This window comes from Malus domestica, chromosome 06 (assembly GCF_042453785.1).
Source record: "Malus domestica chromosome 06, GDT2T_hap1".
Classification (NCBI taxonomy): domain Eukaryota; kingdom Viridiplantae; phylum Streptophyta; class Magnoliopsida; order Rosales; family Rosaceae; genus Malus; species Malus domestica.
The window spans coordinates 13567818-13595373 of record NC_091666.1 but is presented as its reverse complement, the minus strand read 5'-3'; the positions used below and the strand labels follow the sequence as shown (position 1 = coordinate 13595373).

The 27556-nt window shown below is 38.9% G+C and overlaps 2 protein-coding genes and 1 long non-coding RNA gene across 6 annotated transcripts; 2 read left to right on the top strand and 1 right to left on the bottom strand.

Moving 5' to 3' along the window:
- Positions 1 to 57: 57 nt before the first annotated feature.
- LOC103410120 (histone deacetylase complex subunit SAP18-like) lies at positions 58 to 10504 on the top strand (the record flags this gene model as incomplete). Its single annotated transcript, XM_070823154.1, has 6 exons — positions 58 to 234; positions 383 to 415; positions 9137 to 9247; positions 9354 to 9449; positions 10058 to 10132; positions 10212 to 10504. Coding segments are annotated over 6 exons (525 nt in total), but the record flags the coding sequence as incomplete, so codon positions are not given.
- On the bottom strand, positions 10456 to 16054 carry LOC139197013 (PGR5-like protein 1A, chloroplastic). Of its 2 annotated transcripts, XM_070823463.1 has the most exons (10): positions 15275 to 16054; positions 13831 to 13946; positions 13443 to 13539; positions 13223 to 13323; positions 13043 to 13099; positions 12476 to 12552; positions 11797 to 11848; positions 11593 to 11703; positions 11420 to 11517; positions 10456 to 10694 (listed from the first exon to the last, which is right to left on the bottom strand). In XM_070823463.1, the coding sequence occupies exons 1-10, from the start codon at positions 15459 to 15461 to the stop codon at positions 10625 to 10627; spliced, it is 966 nt and encodes a 321-aa protein (XP_070679564.1). In that variant the 5' UTR covers positions 15462 to 16054; the 3' UTR covers positions 10456 to 10624. The 2 variants fall into 2 exon arrangements, with proteins under 2 accessions (XP_070679564.1, XP_070679565.1); XM_070823464.1 differs by lacking the exon at positions 11420 to 11517 and having other exon boundaries at positions 15275 to 15709.
- On the top strand, positions 15998 to 26237 carry LOC139197014 (uncharacterized). 3 transcript variants are annotated; one of them, XR_011581972.1, is made up of 4 exons: positions 15998 to 16430; positions 16680 to 16775; positions 16956 to 17076; positions 25976 to 26237. It is a non-coding gene; the product is annotated as an uncharacterized lncRNA (long non-coding RNA). The 3 variants fall into 3 exon arrangements; XR_011581973.1 differs by lacking the exon at positions 25976 to 26237 and adding an exon at positions 23414 to 23673 and having other exon boundaries at positions 16298 to 16430; positions 16670 to 16775; XR_011581971.1 differs by lacking the exon at positions 25976 to 26237 and adding an exon at positions 23414 to 23673 and having other exon boundaries at positions 16299 to 16430.
- Positions 26238 to 27556: the final 1319 nt, after the last annotated feature.

Sequence of the window (27556 nt, the reverse complement as noted above, 5' to 3'; positions counted from 1 at the left end):
TGAAAAATTTCTCTATCCTAAATTTCCATAACATCAACACTCCACAACCCGACCTAAAAACCCGAAATCGTTCTCAAGCTAGGACTTCAACAATGGAGAAGAGAAACAGAGACGAAAAGATGGGCGGGCCGGGGCCCTAGACCCAAGGTCCACCCTGAAGACAACTCCCTCCTCCTCCCCCGCCTCATTCCAGGGGTCCGCCGCCCCCACTCCGAACCCATCGACAGCAAAAAGGCATTCTCTTTAACTTTCAGCTCTGCTAGTTACTTCTTTATGGTTTCTATATTTTTCAATTTTTTAATTTATTATTAATTTTTTCTTGCTGGTTTATATGATATGATATATTTATGAAAAGCTTTGTTTGTTTTTGTATGCAATGCAGACTTGCCCTCTGCTGCTTCGGGTTTTCACTAAGGTATGTGCAACTCCAGTTTTTTGTTTTCTACAGCTTATTTTTTTGCAGTTTTGGTATTAATTGTTTAGTAATTTTGGTAATCTTTTATGCTTGTGAAATTTGGCCTCTAAGTAATTGGAGTTAATGATTTTAGTTGGAAATTCAGATTTTTTAAAAACCCATATCTTATTTCCTTCAGAGGTATTCGATTCGAAGCGGGTTTTGCTGATTTTGTTGCAGAGGATAGACTTAGGAAGCTTTTGGGGTGGTATAATTTTTGCCCAGTTGACAGAGTGAAGGGGGATGGAATATTTAGGTTGTTATGATTATATCGTTTCTCAGCCTGTCTTGGCCTTGAAGATTATTGCTCTAATTAGACTCTGAAATCGGTTGAATAGAAGATTTTGGTGATGATTCTGAGACAGTGTTAAGTAGGGAAACAAAGTGCATTGGGTTACTAACCGTTAAGACTTTGTTTCGGATTATGGGGAAACGTTTGTATAATTTGGAACGCGTGTTACTATTGAGAAGGTAGGAGAAATTGGCGGTATTGGAAGTTTGGGATCGTGATGTTAATATAAGGATATATTGGTTGCGTGCTGACGTTCCGTTTCAGCCTTTTACATTTACTTTTAACTATTTTCTTTGGCAGAACTCCGCCGTGTAAGTTTATCTTACATTGCCGGTCCCAAGCCCGGATAAAGGAGGAGGGGGAGGGCGTCAGGTAGTCGACAGCCGGCACTCCATGATCACGTCGAATCCTATGAAAATGAATCCAGAACGAAATCGCGCTAAAGCTAGGGCGTCACCCGTAAGTGGCGCGCTGTGTGGCCCGAGCACAGTGATAAGTGAGCAAGGGTCGCTGTATCTCCATCGGCACCCGGATGCAGTGTTAAATGAGCAAGGGGGCTATAGAAACTTCTTTTCGAACGACTCCACTCAAAGTTGTTTGGGAGCATATGCTCCTATCAACTTTACACGGGACACACAAAAGAAGTACTTTGATGTCTAGGGGAATGGTGAAGAAGCTAGGACAGAAGGGTAGAGTTCAAGAGAGCAAAATGCGTTTAGGAACGTGGAATATAGGAACCTTGACGGGAAAATCTATGGAAGTAGTAGAAGTTATGGTGAGGAGAAGGATAAATATTATGTGCCTACAAGAAACTAAGTGGGTTGGGCGTAAGGCAAAGGATCTAGAAAACTCAGGGTTTAAACTATGGTATTCGGGCACAAATAGAACGAGAAACGGTGTTGGCATCATTGTGGACAAGACCTTGACACAAGATGTTGTAGATGTCAAGAGGGTAGGAGATAGAATCATGGCAATTAAGATTGTAATAGGACAAGAACTTATCAATGTGATTAGTGCGTACGCACCTCAAGTAGGGTTGGATACGAGTTCGAAGGAGAAATTTTGGGAAGACCTTGGAGACTTGGTGCAAGGAATTGCTCAGACGGAGAAGTTATTTATAGGAGGAGATTTAAATGGACACGTGGGCAGGGAGACAGGCAACTATGGAGGTTTTCATGGTGGCCATGGTTTTGGGGAGAGAAACGAGGATGGGGAAGCTATCTTGGATTTTGCAATGGCATATGATCTCTTCTTAGCCAACACCTTCTTTAAGAAGCGGGAAGAACATGTGATCACCTACAAGAGTGGGTCGTCAAAAACACAAATAGATTTTCTTCTAATGAGGAAAAGGGATCGTATAACTTGTAAGGATTGCAAAGTTATACCAGGAGAGAGCGTGGCTAATCAACATCGCTTGTTGGTGATGGATGTACATATCAAAAGAGTGAGAAAAAAGAACAAGACTTGGAAGTGCCCAAGGACTAGATGGTGGAATCTAAAAGAAGAAAAACAAGTCATTTTCAAAGAGAAAATAACCACCCAGTGTGTGTGGGATAGAGAGGGGGAAGCTAACCAAATGTGGGATTCCATGGCTAGTTGTATCCGAAAAGTAGCAAAAGAGGTATTAGGAGAGTCCAAGGGCTTTGCCCCACACCAAAAGGAATCGTGGTGGTGGAATGAGGAGGTACAAACAAAGGTGAAGGCTAAGAAGGAATGTTGTAAAGCCTTATACAAGGATAGGACCAATGAAAATGGTGAAAGGTATAGAAAAGCGAAGCAAGAGGCGAAGAAAGCTGTGAGAGAAGCTAAGTTAGCGGCTTATGACGATATGTATAAACGACTAGATACCAAAGAAGGAGAGTTGGATATCTATAAACTAGCTAGAGCAAGGGAAAAGAAGACAAGAGACCTAAACCAAGTGAGGTGCATCAAGGATGAGGATGGAAAGGTTCTTGCTACAGAGAACGCGGTTAAAGACAGATGGAAAGGTTATTTTCATAATCTTTTCAATGAAGGACATGAAAGGAGTGCTTCTTTAGGGGAGTTGAGTAACTCAGAAGAGTGTAGAAACTACTCTTTTTATCGTAGAATCCGGAAGGAAGAAGTGGTTGTAGCTTTGAAGAAGATGAAGCATAGAAAAGCAATAGGCCCAGACGATATACCAATCGAAGTGTGGAAAGTTTTGGGAGAGACGGGTATAACATGGCTCACTGACCTTTTCAATAGGATTTTGAAAACGAAGAAGATGCCAAATGAGTGGCGAACGAGCACTTTGGTGCCTATCTACAAGAATAAGGGCGATGTACAAAATTGCATGAACTATAGGGGTATTAAGCTAATGAGTCATACAATGAAGCTCTGGGAGAGAGTCATTGAGCATAGATTGAGGCAAGAGACACGGGTTTCGGACAACCAATTCGGGTTCATGCCAGGGCGCTCAACCATGGAGGCAATCTATCTCTTACGAAGATTGATGGAAAGATATAGAGATGGGAAAAAGGATTTACACATGGTCTTTATAGATTTGGAAAAAGCGTATGATAGGGTCCCAAGAGACATTCTTTGGAGGATTTTAGAGAAGAAAGGAGTACGAGTAGCATATATCCAAGCTATACAGGATATGTATGAAGGAGCAAAGACTGCCGTAAGAACTCATGAAGGACAAACCGAAAGCTTTCCCATAACTGTAGGATTACATCAAGGCTCATCCTTAAGTCCTTACCTCTTTGCGTTGGTAATGGATGAGTTAACAGGACATATTCAAGATGATATTCCTTGGTGTATGCTTTTCGCAGACGATATAGTGTTGATAGATGAAACTCAAGAAGGGGTAAATGCAAAGCTTAACCTTTGGAGAGAAGTGTTGGAATCTAAAGGTCTTCGCCTAAGCCGATCAAAGACAGAATATATGGAGTGCAAGTTCAGTGCAAATGGAGGCCAAAACGAGTTAGGGGTGAGGATCGGAGATCAAGAAATACCAAAGAGCGACCGTTTTCGTTACCTAGGATCTATCTTGCAAAAGAACGGAGAATTAGATGGAGATCTCAACCATAGAATACAAGCTGGATGGATGAAGTGGAAGAGTGCATCCGGCGTGTTGTGTGACCGCCGTATGCCACTGAAGCTCAAGGGAAAATTTTATAGGACGGCAATAAGGCCGGCGATGCTGTATGGCACAGAATGTTGGGCGGTGAAGCATCAACACGTACACAAAATGGGTGTAGCGGAGATGAGGATGCTTCGTTGGATGTGTGGGCACACGAGAAAGGATAAGATTAGGAATGAGGATATCCGGGGTAAAGCAGGAGTAGCCGAAATTGAAGGAAAGATGAGAGAAAATCGGTTACGGTGGTTTGGACATGTGCAAAGAAGGCCTACTGACGCTCCGATTAGAAGATGCGACTATGGGACAGAGGTTCAGGGCCGAAGGGGTAGAGGAAGACCCAGGAAAACTTTGAGAGAGACCCTAAGAAAAGACTTAGAGTACTTGGATCTAACGGAGGACATGACACAGGACAGAACACAATGGCGTTCTAAGATTCATATAGCCGATCCCACTCAGTGACTTGGATTTTCCAAGTCTCCAACCGAGAAGTTGTCCTCGTTCGGGAAATTAAGGGAACACTACCTCAACCTACATGCTCCACTCACAAAGCTCCAACATACAAGCTTCAACAAAAGAAAATTCAAAGAACTTAGCGAAGAAGGCTTTGGTGATTTAACACAATACGTTGAAATGAAGGAAAGCTTATTTATTGATATCTTGATAAATTACAAATATGTACATATACTTGAGTCAAAATAAACAAACAAGAGGGAGCCTTCACAAATGTTGCTTAGGAGAAGTCTCGGCAGTCGGTAGAGCCCCAGAAAGAGAAGGCACCGGAGGGGGATCATTCGGAGCCTCAGTACTGGACAGAACCCTAGAAGGAGGAGGCATCAGAGGTTGATCATTTGGAGCTTCATTACGCGGTACAGCCCCAGAAGACGAAGGCAATAAATGCCTTTGGAACAAACCCACAAATCTCTGATGATCAAGTAAAACCTGACCATCAGATTCCTTCATCTGGTCAAGCTTCCTCTTCATGTTTGTAGCATAGTCATGTGCGAGCCGGTGCAACTGTTTATTCTCATGCTTGAGCCCTCTAATCTCCTGTTTGAGACTCATCACTTCAGCCGCCAATGATTCAACTTGGCGGGTTCGAGCAAATAGGCGTTGTGCCATATTAGACACAGAACCTGCACACTGAACACTAAGAGCCAGAGAATCCTTAACAGCCAACTCATCAGACCGTTTGGAAAGTAGTCTGTTATCTTTGGGAGTGAGAAGGTTCCTGGCCACTACCGCAGCGGTCATATCATTCTTCATCACGGAATCCCCAACGGTAAGAGGACCAGTAGGGGAGACGAAGGATGGGCGCCATATGTTGTCTGGAGAAGGCGGGGCTGCCTCTTCAACAAGGTTCAAGTCAAAACGACGGTCGGAGGGGCCAGACATTTTCAAAGGTGTAGAAGAGAGAAGAGGTCGGACAAATCAAGTTCTTAGAAGTGCAAGAATGGAGCTTCTACAGGTGGATATTCAAGTGTGCTTTGGAACTTAATGTTAGCCTCTATAAAAATCTGCACTCGACGAAGCTTCAGAAATCGAAGAGGCGTTTGCTTTCTCAAAAGCTGGGCTGCTCAGAGACCACGAGGGTCGATCTCAGAAATCGAAGAGGCGTTTGCTTTCTCAAAAGCTGGGCTGCTCAAAGACCACGAAGGCCGATCTCAGAAATCGAAGAGGTTTGCTTTCTCAAAAGCTGGGCTGCTCAGAGACCACGAGGGCCGATCTCAGAAATCGAAGAGGTTTGCTTTCTCAAAAGCTGGGCTGCTCAGAGACCACGAGGGCCGATCTCAGAAATCGAAGAGGTTTGCTTTCTCAAAAGCTGGGCTGCTCAGAGACCACGAGGGTCGATCTCAGAAATCGAAGAGGCACCTACTTTTCCAGCCTTGTCAGCACCTGTCACACGCACACTCAGCTTTGCGGAAATTATGGGCATTCTGTCGAAGATTTCTGGCGAAGTAGAAAGCACATGAATCGTACTGTTCAATCACCCACTTCCCACACGCAACAGTAGCTCATGGGTACCACATATAACTTTGCCAAAGTTCTCTGACAAAGTTGAGACTACTTTTCCAGCCTTGTCAGCACCTGTCACACGCACACTCAGCTTTGCGGAAATTATGGGCATTCTGTCGAAGATTTCTGGCGAAGTAGAAAGCACATGAATCGTACTGTTCAATCACCCACTTCCCACACGCAACAGTAGCTCATGGGTACCACATATAACTTTGCCAAAGTTCTCTGACAAAGTCGAGACACGTGAAGCTTGCAACTCTCACTACATCGCTCTGACCAAGAAGGGTAAAAGAATAGCAAAGAAACAACACTAACAAAGTTTAGACACATAAATTTTGACGGCCTAGCTACCATATTATTACCCACAATGGTAAAGGAACAGTACCACTGCTGGATAATTGGAAAGTCCCGGTGTGTCAACCTCTGTGCTTCATGGCAAGATAGACTAGCAAACATGCCCAACCTTTACTCACATTCGAGAAAACACTCCCAACAAGATTGCTTGCCCCAAAATCGAAGAGGCATCGCCCTCCGAATCTCGAGAGCCAGATTTCCAACATGATTACTTTCTCAAAAATCGAATAGAGGGTAAAGGAACAGTACCACTGCTGGATAATTTGAAAGTCCCTGTGTGTCATCCTCTGTGCTTCGTGGCAAGGTAGACTAGCAAACATGCCCAACCTTTACTCACATTCGAGAAAACACCCCCAACAAGATTGCTTGCTCCAAAATCGAAGAGGCACCGCCCTCCGAATCTCGAGAGCCAGACTCCTAACATGATTACTTTCTCAAAAATCGAAGAGAGGGTAAAGGAACAGTACCACTGCTGGATAATTGGAAAGTCCCTGTGTGTCAACCTCTATGCTTCGTGGCAAGGTAGACTAGCAAACATGCCCAACCTTTACTCATATTCGAGAAAACACTCCCAACTCCCAACATGATTACTTTCTCAAAAATCGAAGACACCGCTCTCCGAATCTCGAGAGCCAGACCCCCAGCATGATTGCTTTCTCAAAAATCGAAGACACCGCTCTCCGAATCTCGAGAGCCAGACCCCCAGCATGATTGCTTTCTCAAAAATCGAAGAGGCATCGTTCTCCGAATCTCGAGAGCCAGATCCCCGACAGGATTGCTTGTTCGAAAACCGAAGAGGCACCACTTTCCCAACTTCAAGAGCCGGATCTCCTTGGATAAAGCTTGTCTGTAATCTTCACACGCAACATCAGCTTTCCAGATACCACAGACCACTTTTTCAAAGTGCTCTGACAGAGTTAAAACTTGTGAAGCTGGCAGCTCCCACTACCGTGCTATGACCAAGCAGGGTAAAGGAATAGCATTATTACTTGATGTTAGGGAGACTCCTATATATGGCGACCTCCATCCCCAACGGACAGGCAGACCTGCAAAAATGCTCAACCCTTCCTCTTATCTGAGAGGGCACTCCCAACGAAGCCTTTCAAAATATTCAGCTTTCTTTCCCCCCGATAATACCTCTGTAAACAAGCTATACTAGAGCAAGAATATCTCATATCACCAGGGTTAAAAGCAAGAGTATCCCATATCATGCTTTTTCCCTGTCTTTTCCTTTGGCCTTGTTCTTACCTGCAAGACAAGGAGAAAGAGAGCAATCAGTCAGCACTTGGAATCAAGCTTCCAGCCAGGAACTGACTGCCTGGAACCCCTTACCCTGGCATTGCTCTCGAGTACTCATCTTCAACATCTTATGCTTCCAAGGAAGATACCGCATCTGCCTGAGGATAGGGCAAGTGAGAAGGATACAAGGAAGCATGTGGAGACAAGCGTAACAGCACACGTGCCGATATATCCACTACTCTGTCAAAAGCAAAAGTATCCCATATCAGCAGGGTCGAACGTACTCTAGATTTGATGGACTTGTTTTGACCCTCAAATTCTTCAGTCGGCCTTATACTTTGGAGGAAACCAGAAAACCCTCCAGCCCAGTTCAAGAATAAGCCTGTGGAAAGTTACTTCTTCAAAAGCAAAAGTATCCCATATCATCTCTTCTCATTTTTCTTCTCTTTATCCTTCATGCTGCCTGCAAGATAGGGAGAATGTGAACAATCAGCCGGAGCTCTGATTGCTTACCTTGTCTGTTACCTCTTTCAGCAGATCCCCTAGCTCGGCGACTTGGGGGACTCCTACTACATGGTTTGTATCGCGCTTGACCAAGCCTGAAACTACAAGTAAGCTTCAAGTGACATTGATACATTACCTTGTGCATCTCCACCAGTTACAGATACCACCCCTGGATGGAGGAAGAGTACTTCCAGAGAAGATTCCACATCTACCTATGAGACAGATAAGGAAAGAGACAGATAAGGAAAGTCAAGCCGATACCACACTCCGGGACTTAGAAGTTTCGTGGTTACGAGATCATTCTCCCACAATATTTCCTAATGTCATTTGTACTAAATCATTCACTTGTACTCCCTAAAGGAGAGCTTGAACCTATGTACTTGTGTAAACCCTTCACAATTAATGAGAACTCCTCTATTCCGTGGACGTAGCCAATCTGGGTGAATCACGTACATCTTGTGTTTGCTTTCCTATCTCTATCCATTTATATACTTATCCACACTAATGACCGGAGCAATCTAGCGAAGATCACAAAAAGTGACCGTTTTCGCTACCTAGGATCTATCTTGCAAGAGAACGGAGAATTAGATGGAGATCTCAACCATAGAATCCAAGCTGGATGGATGAAGTGTAAGAGTGTATCCGGCGTGTTGTGTGATCGTCGTAGGCCACTGAAGCTCAAGGGAAAATTTTATAGGACGGCAATAAGGCCAACGATGTTGTATGGCACAGAATGTTGGGCGGTGAAGCATCAACATGTACACAAAATGGGTGTAGCGGAGATGAGGATGCTTCGTGGGATGTATGGGCACACGAGAAAGGATAAGATTGGGAATGAGGATATCCAAGGTAAAGTAGGAATAGCCAAAATTGAAGGAAATATGAGAGAAAATCGGTTCCGGTGGTTTGGACATGTGCAAAGAAGGCCTACTGACGCTCCGGTTCGAAAATGTGACTACGGGACAGAAGTTCAGGGCCGAAGGGGTAGAGGAAGACCTAGGAAAACTTTGGAAGAGACCCTAAGAAAAGACTTGATTACTTGGATCTAACGGAGGACATGACACAAAACCGAGCGCAATGGCGTTCTAGGATTCATATAGCCGACCCCACTTAGTGGGAAAAGGCTTTGTTGTTGTTGTTGTTGTTGTTGTTGTTGTTGTATTTTCTTTGGCAGATTGGGGCTCATCACAGTGAGGTAGAATTTGCGGTGAGAGGCAATGAACCAAAAGATGAGGTTCAAATTTATACATGGAAAGATGCAAAACTTCGTGAGCTAACTGATCTTGTATGTTATCTGTATTTCATAATGTCATGCCATCCTATCATCTTTCCTATATTTGGTTGGATAACATTATATTACTTACTGTGGGATAATTCTAGGTTTTTTTCAGGTCAAAGAGATTGCTCCAGAGGCTAGTAGAAGAAATGCTAGACTGTCTTTTGCGTTTGTATACCCTGACAAGCACGGTCGCGTTGTGGTGAAACAGGTACTTGCTATCTTCAATTGTAGATCTTCAAATCCACGTATCAAGATGAGATAGATTACCCAAGAACCAATTTCTTTATGATCCACTCTACGGATAAATGAGTCCTCTTTTGTGCTTCAACTCAAAATGATAAATCCTCTCAACGGGAAAAGCGATATTCCTTTGTGTGTTTTCACCTCTTTGCGGTAAAAGAAAATTGTGCCTTTACCAACATGTGAAATTGTATTTCAACTGTTGTATGCAATTATTAGTTTAAAACTTGCTGTTTTAGAAAATTCCTTACTATTTTTCATACTGATCAGATCCCGAGAAATTCTTTCCAGTTGGTTTTGTTGTCCCCTTGTTTTTCTTTTTATTTTGAAATTTATCTTCCATTACATTTGGAGGTAGTCTACGGGTGCGTATGCAGTATGATATATACGCGTTTTCCAGCATTTACCTAGGTGGGAAACAAAACAATTAAGCTTAGGTACATATACAATCGAGAAGTACTGATGCACATACAATTGAGAACTACTTTTGCCCCTCTCTTTTTATTTTTATTTTTTTTAAATCGTGTATTTCCTGGGTTTTTGTTGTTGTTGTTGTGTATTTCCTGGGTTTTTAAGGTTGGGATGACGAATTCTCATGGAAACGGGAGACAAGTGGATGAAAGCAAGTCACTGAATGATCTTAACTTTCAGGTAAACTGAAATTTTATGTCAAAGTCTATTGGGTTTGACCCAGAAAGGGGGTGTTCTCACATCTTATCATTTGATGTAGATAGGAGATTATTTGGACGTGGCTATCCTATAGAGAAGATGGCTGTAGCATTAGCACTGATGTTTCTTCGGAGGCGGCATTTCGGATGGATCGAGTGGGAAGGAGCGCGTCACATGTTTTGTCGCGATTAGGGTTTGATTCGATTCTCATTTTTCTGAAGGCCGTTAGAATTTGAGTTATTTTTCTAATTTTCGCGCACCGGCAACTGTGTTTCCGACCTACAGGCTTATGTAAGGCACAAGAGTAAAACTGAACCGTCTGATCATATGATATCATCTTCCTCTTTCCTTGTATTCATATTCACAATCAACTGTTGAGATGTTCCAGAGAGACCTCACGATACAAAAAAAAAAGAAAAAAGTACATATTCTTCTTCTTCTTCAGCACAAGAAAACACTTGGCACAAATTATAGTCAAGCATTGCTTCCTTCCGGCAACGTGATCAGGCGCGACTTTGAATCATATACCAATGGAGTTCCGCAGCTGCAGTAAAATGTTACTCATCACAGTTAAAATTAAATGGAAGCAAAACTTTTGTAAATCATGTCCAAAGAAGCACAGAATCCAAATCAAGAGAAGTATAATGCTTCACTCCTGCCATTCCTCTTTCAACAACGACGTTACATCATTTCACCGTACAAACATTATAATCAACTTCATTTCACCGGGCAAACATTATAATCAAACCATTTCATTGTCTTTATCACCGTCTAAAGATTCTCTCTAAAAAAATTCAATCAATTTGGAAATAATTTACTTATTCATATGTGTTGAACAAATCAACGGTAACAAATAACATCTTCACGGTGAATCGTCAACTTTTTTTACTCATACTAATAACTAACTAGTTTCTAAATTAAATGAGTCCTTGTATAATGATAAAGAGAATGAACGGTTTGGATTCTTATGATTTTGTAATGAAATGATGCCACATTATCAATGAAGGAGGAATGACTCCTTATATGAAGGAGCCAAGTAAAGTCCAAAAGATGAAACCACACAAGTGGAAAACAAAGAAAGTCGATATAAAAATAAAAAAAATTGCTACCGTCAGTTGCCCTCGCACATGCATGGATGATTTCTGACTATTGGTGCATGTGAGCTCCGTTGTGGAGTCGACAAGTATCTAAACACGGTCAGAAATCATTCACGTGTGCGTGACTGACTGCAACACTTTGTCTAGAATCAGTGATTAGTTTTATACTCACTTTGAGCATTTGATGTTGTTAGTAGAACCACCATTTGAAATTGAAAGTATGGTCCCAAAGAATGACAAGTTCTCAGTACCACAGTTTGGACAAGGGCCCTAGAAAAATAAATGTGAAATGTTAAAAGCAATATGGTATCCAGAAATTAAGGTAGCATTTGACAAGACACCTACCTTTAGGATCAAAACATCCTTGATAATTAGTTTTGTGAGTGCCTGAGCTAAATAAACTATGACAGGCACAGCAGCAAACCATGTGAAAATGAAGCTGAATGGCTCCGGCAGCTGCAATCCAAGAATTTACCAAAGGTTTTTTTTGAAAGAGCATAAAATGGATACGTACAGAAACCAAAAGTTCATGTGGTTAAACCAATATACCTCCAAAAGATATGTGATTTCGAAACCGGTCAGATCATCCAAAAAGAAGAACCTAGCAGATGGTGAAACAAAAAAGTTAGTTAATTAGTAGATTCAATATCATCTACGAAAACTTGACGAGAACTTCAGTGACAAGAGAAGTGGTTAAGCAGTGTTAGTATGTAAATTGTGATCTGATGTGGTAGTTGTATTTCTAGCTTATATTGCTAGGATGATTAGCTAAATTGGTTGTATGCTTTCTTATCTAAGTCTCATAGTTCTTAAGTAAGTAAGTGTACATGTGTCTTCATCTCATAGGGTGTAAGATGGATGGCTAGGATTACTTGGATGTAATTTTGAATACTGCCAAAAGTTTGGAAGTGTAACTGTTAAGTGTAGAGAGATGTTCCTCTCTCACTTAGAGAGTGAGCAATCAAACAGTGCGTGAAGAATTGCAGAGTCATATTCTCTGCTCTCATTCTCTCTCTCTCACTCTTGTTATTGCAGCATATCCTCCATTGTTGTACTACATTTTCTTCTTATTCTAACAAGCAGTTGGTTTTGGAGCCATCAGATTTAATGATGTACATTTCGGTTACGTGTAAGGAGCAAGCAGGCAATAACAGCACCTAGAATCTATTGCATGTCATCAGCTTGTGAGTTTCAAGCGTATGATTGATGATATAAGCAGTTGACTTACGCTGCAAGCGCGACAACAGTTGCAGGGACATTTAGCAGGAGCATCTTCAAATAGTCAACAGACAGGTCACTGTAAACCTGTTGGGAGAAAGTTAATCAATACAAGCACAACTCAGTTTTAGCAAGGAATCTCACCAAAAGGTTATATTAGAGGTTGAAAAAAGGACGGCTAAAATATCCAAATACACATGAGAATTTACTGAAAACAAATAGTAAATAACAACTTTAAACAACTTTTTACATGGTAAATCAATCTGCAGAAGTGCAGAGAGGTTTGGGGGACAAGCAAGTGAAATTACCTGTTTAGAATCTTTAGATCCAGTATTGAAGTAATGGATTTTCATCCATACATGTATAACCAAACACACGAATACGAAAAACAGAAGAAATGTTTTCTCTTAAGAGATAATCCTTGTGATATGTAGTAATTACATTCGCATTTTGCGGCACATAATGCATAGGAACCATTTAAACCAATGCAGTACTTATAAAACCACGAAATTAAAGGTACACACGGTAATTCATATGATGGATATATAGAGAAAGAGTAAAACTCAGCATTATGCACCTTTCTAGTACGAAGACTGCATCTTGGACCCTCGACTACAATATCACTCCCTTCTGTCTGGAAAAGAAAAAAATCATGTTCACCAACTGAAGCAAATGGAAACGATAGACCGATGACAAGAAGAAAGTATACCATTAATCATATTTTACATGCCTAAACATGAAACCAGCACAAACTAACCTTTAGTCTCAGCTTCAGCTCATCGTACTCTTGATCTGTCAAAATTGGTTTGCCAGACACATAGGCCATTGAGGCTTCCAGAAACTTCTGTTCATCCGAACCTGCATGGTAAAATTAAACAACAGAAACCGAAAATAAATCTTAGAAATATTACCATTATGAAATCCCAAGACATTGAGGTGCCAAGTCCCATTCTTTGAACAAATGAAACGGTACATACTTAGCATGACAACGCTGCTGCCTTCCCACATGAGTTCTTCCTTGAGGTTATCAAATTCCTCATTTGACATAATAGCTTTTCCGTCATAGTAGAATGACTTTACGAGCAAAAAAGAAGAAGAAACCAGTTAGTATCTCAAATGCAAACATCCATTAACACGTTGCATCCAAATTAATAGAACTCTAGCTGACTTCTTGAAGAAGGTAACCAAATTGCCATGACACTTCATGCCGGGATAAGTTGTGAAAGCGGTCGAAGAACTAAGTCGGAACCTTGGTTGAGATCCAGACCTAGTACTTTCTTGTATCGCCTCATCCATAGAATCATAGTGTGTTCAATAGCAAAACACTATAGTACTGTAAAACATTAAAATGTAGTGTAAAATTACTTGTAAAGCTTGAAGAAAATCTTGTTCAAGTTCACCCAAAGACTTTTTCGCTTTCTTGTCTATGCTACAATACGGCAGAATTTTACTGTCAACAACGTCATCGTTTTCGACCTTGCCTGAAAAAAGGACATTGGAATTGACTCAGCAAATATTCCAAAAACAAACCATGCAAAGAGTATAAATTTTAAAAAAAAAAAATTTATTTATCACCAAGTAAAAATGAATACTATATGGTAGTGGTTAGGGGTGGGTTCAAAAAACTGAAAACCGAAAAAAATCAAATTGACCATCAAACCAAAACCGAAGAAAAACTAAACCGAGCCAAACTTTATTGGTTTGGTTGCGGTTTTGGAGGTTCGGAAACCGAACCGACTCCCTTTACACTTAATTACTCACGACATTATTTGAACCTTAAAAACACAACACCTTCATTTGTTTCTTTTTTTATTTTTTAATTTTCTTTTTTATTATGAACATTCATTTGTTTTTTTTGTCTGACTTTGTCATTGTTTTTGTTTTTTATGTGAAACTTCTGTTGCAGGCCAGAGACTTGTAGTTGATAACTTCATTTGGAAAAAAGCCATGAATGGTTTAAGACTTGTACTTGTAGTTGCACGGTCAGTTTATTGAGATTAATTATTAGATTATTAGTCTACTAATACAAGCCTATTTTCTAAATATATGATCTTGTATATGTACTGTTACCTTCCTACTTTTTTTATTTTTTTATTATTAATCCACCAATGCAAGTTTTTTTTTTTAATTTTTTTTTCCTAAAAATTCATATTAAAAAAAACAGGTTTTATAAATAAAAAAAAACAGGAACCGAACCGAATAAAATCAAACTGAAAAAAAAAGTGAACCAAAGAAAACTGAAAGAAAATTGAACCGAATAGAAATTTCAGTTTGGTTTCGATTTTAGCAAAAAATCGAACCAAATGAAACCGAACCCACCCCTAGTAGCAACATGAAATTCTTTGGCGTTGAATCAAGGTATTCAAGAAGAACAGGTTGTTCCAGCTCGATATCCTTAAGAATTCCTGACTACTTTTACTAGAATTGACTGCATTGCTGATTAAAATTTTCGTAGAGACAAGACTCACATGATATGAAATTATGCAATTGGATCCCTCATACGCAAGTGGCCCTCTACCATAGTGGTGAAGAAAAGTGTTGCCTTTGCACCACGACGTATGTTCGAACTCCGTCGGCTCTCTAATCTAACATCTAATCTAACAAACCTATCATTTGACAAAAAAAAGATCCCTCATACCAATAAAAAACGAGATTAATAAATGTTATCACCCTTTGCATTCCGTTCCCGTAGTTTAGAATATTGCTTTACATGCTAGATCATTTTCATTTACTATTAATCAGAACTACAATTAAAGCAGCTACCACCAAAAAATCAAACTCAAAGCTTAGATGGACATATGATCCTAACCTTGTTGGTCAGCAGTAGCCTTGGCCGGAAGTACGAAAAGGCGGCGGCGGAGGCATAGCTGTCTGCCACTGATCTGAAAAGACTCAACCCTAGTGGAGGAGGGAGAAGAAACAGACACAAAGGGTCTCTGAATAGAGGGATTAAAAGGGGTTGGAGATGTTAAATTGAAGCCTAATTTGATGGCCATTGGAACTGAGCAAGGCCACTAATTCTCTGGTTACTGAGTGAGCTGAGTAGTAAATGAAGACCAGATGTTTTTTGGTATCTGATTTTGGATTCATTTTTTTTTTCTGGTGGATTGTTTGGAGGGAAAGCAAAGAGAAACAACTAATGAAGAGATAAGGTGAGTGGGGAATGTGTGGAGGGAAATGCAACGGCTATATTGTCCTCTAATTTCAAAGACAATGTCAAAGAAGTATCAAACAAGATATACTTATAGTTTCACAAATGTTTTCACTATCATATATATAAAATCTGCCACGTCCTTATCCTGAAAAACTTGTTATTGTGCTTTATAGTTTCTATAAAATATCTTGGTACTACAAAACCATATAGAAAAAAATAAATCAAACACATATCATGTATGTTAAATTTTGTCAAACACCCTCTTGTGAAGATTGCGTGAACAAGATTTCGATTGCCTTGTGAAAGGAGAATTTAAGATGGGAGGATGTTGAGTGTTGTTCCATTTCGAAAAGTTAAGAGACATTATATGTGCTTTTAAGAATATTTTTAATATGATCAAATTAGTTTGATAAAAAATTTCATAGTAACAAAGCATATTAGTGCTCAACTTTCTTTAAAAATGTTGAGTGATTTTTGTGCTGAAGGGCTATGATGCGTTTGTGTTATTAAGAGGCAAGCCAAAACCTTCACCTACCTCATGTATGAGCTAGCGAGGACTTAAGCCTAAAGTATCCCGAAGAAAAAGCAAGTCCTAGGGAATGCCTTGTTGTTCTTCCAGTAGCTCTTGGGTGCTTCGTCTGGTGTTATGTTGAGTGCTTCCAACGATGATGAGTTTCTTCCCGTGGTAGTTCAAGTTCTTCCCATGGTTGTGGAAGCTCTTCCTGCAGCTGTGAAAGCTCTTCCCGTAGCCATGGAAGCTTTTCCGATGAGTGTGAATGCTTCCCACGCTAGTCGAATGTTTCCTTTGCTGGTGAAGTTCTTCCCTCGGTAGTCGAATGTTTCCCTTTTGATTTCGGTGGCTTTGAGGAGTATTTGTTAAACTAACAAACACTGGGAATTAATGAATAATCATAATAAATTATGACTTGCTCGAATGATGTATGGTGTCGAAGCCAAAATCCCACTTGTTTAGCATGAGAGAGAGAGAGAAGTTGTTCTTGGTTGTATGATTTTGAAGTGGCTAATCTAGGATTTCTTATAGTTTTGTAGTTTTTTTTAGGAGGTAAGGAAGCTTATTGGAAGGTTCAGAATGAAAGGAAAGCTTATCCTTGAAGAATTGGGGTTTCTTGCACTTAGAGGAAGCTTGCTCTGCTTGGTGCGTTATTGCCCTTGTCGTTCTCCTTCCCCCTGCGTGATTGTCTCTCCTTTTGTAGTGTACTGATGCCTTTTATTTATAGAAGCATGGATCCTTCCAAGCTCTAGCTAGGAGAATCCCTTGGTTTTTTCTCATTCTCCAAATTTGCTAAGTCTTCCTTTCCTCTTTCCATGGATGCAGCTACAGGTTTCCCTTTTGGTATAACATTGTAGAGGCTAGGAGCCCCATGAAGCTTATTTGAGCATACTGCCCAGAGTTTCTCCTTTCCTGCACCAAGTCGCTCAATACGACTTCATCTTTGGTAACATTCCCCTCGACTTTCTCTCCTTGTTTTCTGTGTAAGATGGGAAAGGAAAGGTTCCTTCTTTCTCTATTAATGTTGTGTGCGGCTTTAGGTAAACTTGTGATTTGGTTCTAATTTGGCTAGGTCGACTTTGGGTATTGGTTGTTTTCTAAGTTCCTAGTTGGTTTGCAAGAGAAGGGGGAAACTTGATTTGTTCCCTCTCAAACCTTCCCACATGAATCCAAAATCATGAGCTTGGACTTTTGGTGCTCCCAAGCAACCTAAAGTCTTCCACAATTCTAATTCTATGAACCACTCAGCAAGCCCTGTTATGTGGCTTAGGCTCATTTAAGCGTGTTACATGCTTGGCGTGAGTCGAGTTATAATATTAATATATTAATACCACAATATAGCTTGGCACTATAAATATGCATGATTTGCATAAGATTGGTGTCCATTAAACTATTATTTTATTAGTGTGGCATGATCATAAATCTCTTCGTTTTGCATTGTATGCATGGATTTAAGATCAGCTTGTGACGCTTCTATAAAGATTGGGCTTGTAGGTGAGATTGTTGGGCCCCCAACATTAGCCTCCTTGATTGTTTAGGTTGTGAAAGAATTGGATTGGGCCAAAAAAATCAAATCCTGGGCCAAAACTTCAAAACACATTCTACCTGATGGGACTCTTTCGCTTCTCGCGTGTGCAAACTCACGACAGCATGATGATCTTTTTCATAGTTACCCATGCGTTGTTCATTTTCCTGAAAAGGACTTTAGGTGTTCTTGTTGGTTGAAGGCTAGTAGTTTAATGTTCTTCTTTCCTAATGACAAATCCTTATTCTTTCCTACTTCTCCTTTGATTTCCATGAGAGATGGCTATGTCTTATCTTTGGAATTTTTCGCCTATTGCTTCATTGAAGAAGAATTTTTGCAGAATTTTCTTTTGACTTTTCATATGCTTGCATGCTTACTAGGGATTTTAGGGTCTTGATGCTTGTCATGTTTAGGCGAGTACCAAGGCTTGAAGGTATGGGCACAAATTTCTCTAGTGAAATTAGGCTTGTGCTTCTTGCAGTAGAAGTGTCTTTCTTCATAATTTAGTATGTCGTTGTTGTCTTTTGTTGTTCCCATGCATGCTCTACAATTGCGGATCTCTAGGCCTAGCTTGATTGTTTGACAGTGCTTTTCGAGTAAGGTTTGTCAAGGTATAATGTCTAGCTCGGCATGGTCACTTGATTGTAGTTAACTTGGCATGATTAGTTCTTCATGTACTTTTTAGCTTGTTCTTGACATGGACATCCACATGGCATTGCTTCATGTTCCCACTAAATGGTTATTCAAGTGCTTATTGGCATGGTAAGAAAGGGGAATAATAAGCATGGGATAAGTGCATGGATGCAAGGAAGCTTCTTGCACCAAAACTGAGTGTCTGATACATGTAAAACTTATCTCTCTTGGATGTTCGCCAAAATATAAAAACTTATCTCTCTTGGAAATAATTTTTTAATCACGTGAATGTTATTCAAATGGTTTAGGCATATATTTTGACTTGCATAGCTCATAGCTTGGTATCGTCTATTAACCTTGGTATTATCTTGTAGGCATGACACTCTAGCATAAGTCAGTTGAACTTTCACGTTATAACAATTTCATTCATCATGTGCTTGGTCATCATAAAATCTTTGGCATGTCAAGATTGGGTTATAGTTCTTTAGGTTTGGCCACAGAAGAAGTTTGGGTCTCAACAATGGTTTTGGTGATGGAGGAAGCTTGCGTCGATATTGTAAAAATTTGCTCAAACTGTCCTAGATAAAGCATAATTATGATTTTGAATGTGATGGAAATGGTGTTTGCATAGATTTGCTTGTGGAAATGGTGTTCCCATAAAGTTGCTGGTGGAAATGGTGTTCCTATAAACTTGCTGGTGGAAAAGGTGTTTGCATAAAGTTTCTAGTGAAAAAAGGTATTTTTTCGGATATGAAGGCATGAGGGCGCTTAGCATGCAAAAATGTAGTGGTAACAGTTGGGCAAAAAAACAACTAAATCTAGGCGGAGAAGCTATGGTTATAGTAAACAATCGACATGTGTTTGGTAGCTAACTCAAACCTAAAAGGTAAAGGGTGTGGGTGCTATTGACTTTGATTGAGGTTTCTTGAGTCATCTGTAATGCTTGAATTTCTTGAATTGCTTGGGGCTGACAATGCTTGAGACTTGCTAGGTATGTTGAAATATCGACTATGCTAGGAATTCTTGAATCAGCATGTTTGCATGGCTTGAAGTACTCAATCTCTTGCTCGAACCATTTGGTGTAGGAAAAACCATTTTCTTTTTGGTATTTCGAAAGCATTTCAGTCACATAGTTAATAGCTTGGTATGCATTCTTACTTCGCATGATTAGCATGATCTTGTTGCTGGCACTACATGTTTGTTTTAACTTGTTTAGCCTTGTTAAGCATGTAAGTTACTCATGTACTGACCAGTTCATAAGAGTGCACTACATTACGTACTAAGTGCGCATGGTAAGCACCGAGTGAAACCATGAAATAAAAATATGTGTGATCATCTATAGAGTGAGTAATACAAGTCTTAAGTCTTAACTATTCAATGATACTTAGACATGATAAGTATGCGTAGAGAACCAATTTATGCAGGCTTATGCGCTTTCTTGGCAAAAGAAATTAATACACTCTAAATTGGAACTAATATGAATTGATGGCATGGCATATATAAACCTGATCACACATTATTTTATAAGCCTGCTTTATGTGGATAACGAGCAATTTATGCATTAAAGATAGACATGTGATTTATTATGTAAACACATGGTAGTAAAATGAAATCAGTGGAAGATAAGGTCTAAAGATTTCTCATCTCTTGGGGTAGACATAGGTCACGCGATTGAGGTCTAGCAGCGACAGCGGCCCGCAGGAATGACTTTTAACCTTCTGGCAGCGAGTTATGCACACTCTTTGTCGTTTAAATAGCAACTTGGGCTTTGTTGCGATCATAGATTATTTCCTTTTTTCCCTTAGCATTAGCAGGCTTACCTAGGCCTGGCAATTCCTGACACGACCCGATAACCCGACACGACACGACACGAAATTAACAGGTGTTCGGGTCGACACGATAACGAAACGGGTCGTTATCGGGTAACCCGATAAGCACCTGTTAAGATAACGGGTTTGTTCGGGTATACACGTGGGTAACACGATACACGATAAGCAAAATATTAATTTAATAATTTATAACCCTAAAAAATACTATAATAATTATATATATATTAATTTAACAATTTAATACCCCTAAAAACTATAATAATTATATATATATATATATATTAAATTAACTATAATAATTATAATAATTATATATACTATAATAATTATACCCAAAATATTAACTATAATAATTATATATATATATATATATATATATTAAATTTTATACCCCTAAAAACTATAATAATTATACATACAAAATAAATAGATTTAAATCTACTTAATAAATAAATATATATATACACACACACACTATTGAACTTCATGGGATACGAATTATACGAAACTAATTTCAACGATCCAACCGTCAAACATGTTTGTATATACTTCGAGATCGCATACGCCAAAAATTACAAAAAAAAAACATTCAGAGATCAAGTAACGGGACAAAACTTTTCGACGGTTATAAACGAAAAATCACGATTTAACGGTCATTTTAACTCCGATTTTGATGATTTTTTACAACCACACTCCTTGACCCTATATGAATACAATGATTGAATTCGATCTTTAATTTAAAATATTTACACTAATCTTATGTTATACTTAATAAAAGTATGAATAAACTCTTAAGTATTAGTGAATCTATTGTTTTGATGGGATACTCATTCTACGAAACTAGTTTCAAAGATCCAACCGTCAAACATGTTTGTATATACTTTGAGATCGCACACGTCAAAAATTACAAAAAACAAACATTCAGAGATCAATTAACGGGACAAAACTTTTCGACGGTTATAAAAAGAAAAACCACGATTTAACGGTCATTTTAACTCTGATTTTGATGATTTTTTGCAGCTACACTCCTTGACCTTATATGAATACAATGATTGAATTCGATCTTCAATTTAAAATATTTACACTAGTGGAAACCACAAAATCTTATGTTATACTTAATAAAAGTATGAATAAACTATTAAGTATTAGTGAATCTATTGTTTTGATGGGATACTCATTCTACGAAACTAGTTTCAAAGATCCAACCGTCAAACATGTTTGTATATATTTCGAGATCGCATACGTAAAAAATTACAAAAAACAAAAATTCAGAGATTAATTAACGGGACAAAACTTTTCGACGGTTATAAAAAGAAAAATCACGATTTAACGGTCATTTTAACTCTGATTTTGATGATTTTTTGCAGCTACACTCCTTGACCTTATATGAATACAATGATTGAATTTGATCTTCAAAATATTTACACTAGTGGATACCACAAAATCTTATATTATACTTAATAAAAGTATGAATAAACTATTAAGTATTAGTGAATCTATTGTTTTGATGGGATACTCATTCTACGAAACTAGTTTCAATGATCCAACCGTCAAACATGTTTATATATACTTCGAGATTGCATACGCCAAAAATTGCAAAAAACAAACATTCAGAGATCAAGTAACGGGACAAAACATTTCGACGGTTATAAACGAAAAATCATGATTTAACGGTCATTTTAACTCCGATTTTGATGATTTTTTACAACTACACTCCTTGACCTTATATGAATACAATGATTCAATTCGATCTTCAATTTAAAATATTTACACTAGTGGATACCACAAAATCTTATGTTATACTTAATAAAAGTATGAATAAACTCTTAAGTATTAGTGAATCTATTGTTTTGATGGGATACTCATTCTACGAAACTAGTTTCAAAGATCCAACCGTCAAACATGTTTGTATATACTTTGAGATCGCATACGTCAAAAAGTACAAAAAACAAACATTCAGAGATCAATTAACGGGACAAAACTTTTCGACGGTTATAAAAAGAAAAACCACGATTTAACGGTCATTTTAACTCTGATTTTGATGATTTTTTGCAGCTACACTCCTTGACCTTATATGAATACAATGATTGAATTCGATCTTCAATTTAAAATATTTACACTAGTGGAAACCACAAAATCTTATATTATACTTAATAAAAGTATGAATAAACTATTAAGTATTAGTGAATCTATTGTTTTGATGGGATACTCATTCTACGAAACTAGTTTCAAAGATCCAACCGTCAAACATGTTTGTATATACTTCAAGATCGCATACGTCAAAAATTACAAAAACCAAACATTCAGAGATCAAGTAACGGGACAAAACTTTTCGACGGTTATAAACGAAAAATCACGATTTAACGGTCATTTTAACTCCGATTTTGATGTTTTTTTACAACCACACTCCTTGACCCTATATGAATACAATGATTGAATTCGATCTTCAATTTAAAATATTTACACTAGTGGATACCACAAAATCTTATATTATACTTAATAAAAGTATGAATAAACTATTAAGTATTAGTGAATCTATTGTTTTGATGAGATACTCATTCTACGAAACTAGTTTCAATGATCCAACCGTCAAACATGTTTATATATACTTCGAGATTGCATATGCCAAAAATTGCAAAAAACAAACATTCAGAGATCAAGTAACGGGACAAAACTTTTCGACGGTTATAAACGAAAAATCATGATTTAACGGTCATTTTAACTCCGATTTTGATGATGTTTTACAACTACACTCCTTGACCCTATATGAATACAATGATTGAATTCGATCTGCAATTTAAAATATTTACACTAGTGGAAACCACAAAATCTTATGTTATACTTAATAAAAGTATGAATAAACTCTTAAGTATTAGTGAATATATTGTTTTGATGGGATACTCATTCTACGAAACTAGTTTTAATGATCCAACCGTCAAATATGTTTGTATATATTTCGAGATCGCATACACCAAAAATTGCAAAAAACAAACATTCAGAGAGCACGTAACGGGACAAAACTTTTCGACGGTTATAAACGAAAAATCACGATTTAACGGTTAATTTAACTCCGATTTTGATGATTTTTTACAACTACACTCCTTGACCTTATATGAATACAATGATTGAATTCGATCTTCAGTTTAAAATATTTACACTAGTGGATACCACAAAATCTTATGTTTATACTTAATAAAAGTATGGTATAGTACTATTGTTTTATTTTTTTTCATAATTATTTTGGTAAACTTCTCATAATTTGAATGATTTTTAATGTTTGGTTTTTCTATGCTTAGTTTATGCAGAAGATAGTTATGACGTGGAAAACCTTACTGAAAACATCATCAACATAACTCTTGAAGGAAATAGATCAAGCCAAAGTTCCAATGCAATTTCATGATGATCGATGTAAATCGAGGATTTTGTAAATTGAGGTTTAAACTTTTGAGAAAGATTTCACAACCTTGAAAACAAAAACTGTTTCATTTTGCATATCCTTGCACATTAAAAATTTGTAATAGATTAGTAGTGTATGTATTATTTTTTTATTAGGCTCTTATTTTCGAGTGTAGATGCAGTACTTAAACGACAAATGTGTTTTAATGTTTTGAAGTAATATTTATGTGGCAATGTGTGGTATGTGCAAATTTAAGAAAAAAAAATATATTTTTCTTAACGGGTCATAACGGGTCATAACGGGTTGGGTCACTTTACCCGTTGGGTAAAGTGACACGACCCGTTAAGGACCCGTTAAGATAACGGGTGTGACACGACACGACCCGTTAAGATAACAGGTGTTACACGAAAACGACACGAACACGACTGACACGACCCGTTTGCCAGGCCTAGGCTTACCCCACTTTTTCTTGGCGTGGAATTGCTTGTTGGGCTTTGCTTGGCAAGTTGGCAATTTCATGTTGTTTTTACTTTGATTAAAACTGCCCGTTTGTCTCACCATGCATGCCGCATGTAAGAGATTTTGTTATATGGGTGGATTTTTCTTGACTTGCTTGGCATTGATTGGCTCGATTGCTTTAGAAGCTTTCCTTACTTGGCTTGATTTTACTTTGATATGCTTGGCTTGATTCGTTTGGAAGCCTTTATTTGCTTGGCTTGAATGGGTTGCATGGCATGTATTGTTAGAAAGTTGAGATGAGAGTTTGTGCATTTTAGATTTTTCAATAGACGAAGGTCGGGTTACAGAGACTAAACTCGAGCAATGGAGGAAGACATAGGCACAGAAAATGAAACATGGACTAAGATATACATTGAGTGGGAACAAAAGTGTGTTTAGAAAAGCTTAGAATTTTGAATGTGGTTTCCGCTAAAAGTGATATCTTTTGGAAACGGAAGCATGGGTTACGTAGCTTGTGAAATATGGTGACAACTATAGGATTTTGCGACGCCTCAAGTTTAGGCTATATGGGAAGTTTTTCCAAAGGTTGCTCACTGACTCTTTATGGGAGTTGCCATGGTAAATGGGGAGTGTTCTTGGCAATTTACTTGAATAGATGCCATGAGGTGTAGAAACGATCTACTTGGTTGGGTTGATTTGTTTGGGTTGATCGGTTTTCATGACATGTTGTAATTCATCATGTCTCATTCTTAGCTTAGCATGTTGCATGAGGATTGCTTGAACCATTAAGGAGCTTGCTTGACACTTTGTAATTTTATCTTTGGCTTGGCATGATGCATATATTATGCTTGAACCATTAAGCAACTTGCTTAGCATGTTCCATAGGCATGGCTTGAAAGTTGATTTAGCATGCTTTAAGTTTTCGCTTGAGATTTCCTAATTTATTTTTCTTGGCTTTGGCTAGCTCAAATGGTTTGCATGACATGTAAAAGAAGATATTTTTTTTTTGTTTTGCTTGGCATGTTGTAATTTGTGCACTGGCTTGACGTTAAGGTTATGGCTTCTTGTTGGATACACGATGAAATATTAGTTCCATGCAGGGGATTATACTGAAGCTAGTACTGTAAATTAATATTTCAGCGGCTAGAAAATGAGTTGTTATGTGCTTGTCAATGCCTGAAACATTTTGGGATGTGCAATGGAATTTCCTTTATGAGAATTGGATAGATGATGGTGATGGCAAGCAACTCGGATACATATACAGCGGTTGGAAAGGCAAAGTATGAGGAGCTTTAGTTAGATGATAGTTTTTAATGTAATCACCAAGGCAATGAAGGTAACCATGATGCCTTGGCATAGCTGCTCAGGGAAATGTTTTATGGCAATGAGGTGAGTGTGGATTTGGAATAGAATGTTGGATTGTAGGCTTGGTGGTCAGTGGAAAGTAGCAATGGGAGTACTAATTTTGATGCAAGAGATAATGGTAATTTCAGGCCATTTCCGAGGGTTAGGCTGCTGGTGGAACTAGCAGTCCAGGCCTTTTCCCCCGCCGGGGGGGGGGGGGTGGTGAGGCTTTTGTTGGGAATGACAATCCAGGCCCTTTCCAAGGCTGAGGCCGCTGGTGGAAAAGTAGATGACATGTCTGTTGATGACGTGTGTCATGTTGGTGTTCCCAGGTAGGTTTTGTACACCCCTCGGTTGCGGCAGGAAATGAGGGTGTTGGTGTTTACTCCGATCTGCTGCAAGTTGCTGCTGTATACTTAGGCAGTAGTCCTACGGTGGTATTTGTCTTTTCCACAGACAGCGTTGCATGAGAGTTTGTGATTGCTTCTTTTCTTTTACTTTTTCTTATGCACATACATGTGTATATGTGTTGGGCTGCTTTAATGAAGACCTTCCAGCATAGACCTATGACTTTTGACATCATCAGATCCTTTCCATTTGTAATTTTCTTCTTTTGTACTTTCCTTCAGTTTGCATGATTAACGATTTTCCTTTGCAGGTGGCTGTCGACTTTTTCCTTGCACCGAGTTCAGACAAGTCCTTGGTTATGCATGAGAATTTTAAATTGGCAATGATTGTAAGGCATTAGATGTCCAGCCCTCAAGTCCATGTTATCAGGAATAGTTCAAATTGTGTTAGCTTCCAAGCTTTATTTTGCATGAGAATTTGCTTGCTGTACTTGATGTATTTACTTTGAAACTTCTTTGGTTTTTATAGCATTGAATATTTGAGCATGTGAATGAAATTGAATTTGGCTTTGATGGACGAGACTTGTAGTTGTTTGGGAAAGCTTCCGGCACTCCTGAATGAAGTTTTAGTTGACTAAACCGCTGTCTTTGATGGTCGATTCAATTTGTTTGCGATTAATCTACCACTAAAGTGGTTTAGCTTGTCATAAAAGTATGTTATTCTTGTTTTGCCTTGATAGCCGTGAGCATAAGATTAGCTTGGCGTGTACTCCATCTCTTTCAGCACTAATATATATATATATATATATATATATATATGTAAGGAACTGTGATTTGCACTCCACGATTCATCCATTTCCTTTATTTACTATTTTATTGTATTTTATTAATTGCCTTGTATGACTCTACTTTTCCTTCCTCTGCCATTCTCTATTGTATACTATACACCGTCGTTCCTCCGTCGGCCCCGCTTTCCCTTCCTCCTTCATCCTCTCTCCTCCGTCGAAGTAGGTATTTCATAGCTCCAATGTGCTTTGGTCTGAGAGAATTCATGAAAGGGAGGGAATCTTGTTCTTCGTGTGTAGTGTGATGATGATGCACTGATACAGATCTGCCATGGCGTAGGAAGAGCCAAGGACATTGGGGGATAAACCCTGGAGCAAAGAGGAAGCGTCAGGTAGTCGACAGCCGGCACTCCACAGTTACGTCGAATCCTTATGAAAATGAATTCAGAACGAAATCGCGCTAAAGCTAGGGCGTCACCCGTAAGTGGCGCGCTGTGTGGCCCGAGCACAGTGATAAGTGAGCAAGGGTCGCTGTATCTCCATAGGCACCCGGATGCAGTGTTAAATGAGCAAGGGGGCCATAGAAACTTCTTTTCGAACGACTCCACTCAAAGTTGTTTGGGAGCATATGCACCTATCAACTTTACACGGGACACACAAAAGAAGTACTTTGATTCCATTAGACGGGGGAGGGTGAAGAAGCTAGGACAGAAGGGTAGAGTTCAGGAGAGTAGAATGCGTTTAGGAACGTGGAATATAGGAACCTTAATGGGAAAATCTATGGAAGTAGTGGAAGTTATGGTGAGGAGAAGGATAAATATTATGTGCCTACAAGAAACTAAGTGGGTTGGTCTTAAGGCAAAGGATCTAGAAAACTCAGGGTTTAAACTTTGGTACTCGGGCACAAATAGAACGAGAAACGGTGTTGGCATCATCGTGGACAAGACCTTGACACAAGATGTTGTAGATGTCAAGAGGGTAGGAGATAGAATCATGGCAATCAAGATTGTAATAGGACAAGAACTTATCAATGTGATTAGTGCGTACGCACCTCAAGTAGGGTTGGATATGAGTTCGAAGGAGAAATTTTGGGAAGACCTTGGAGAC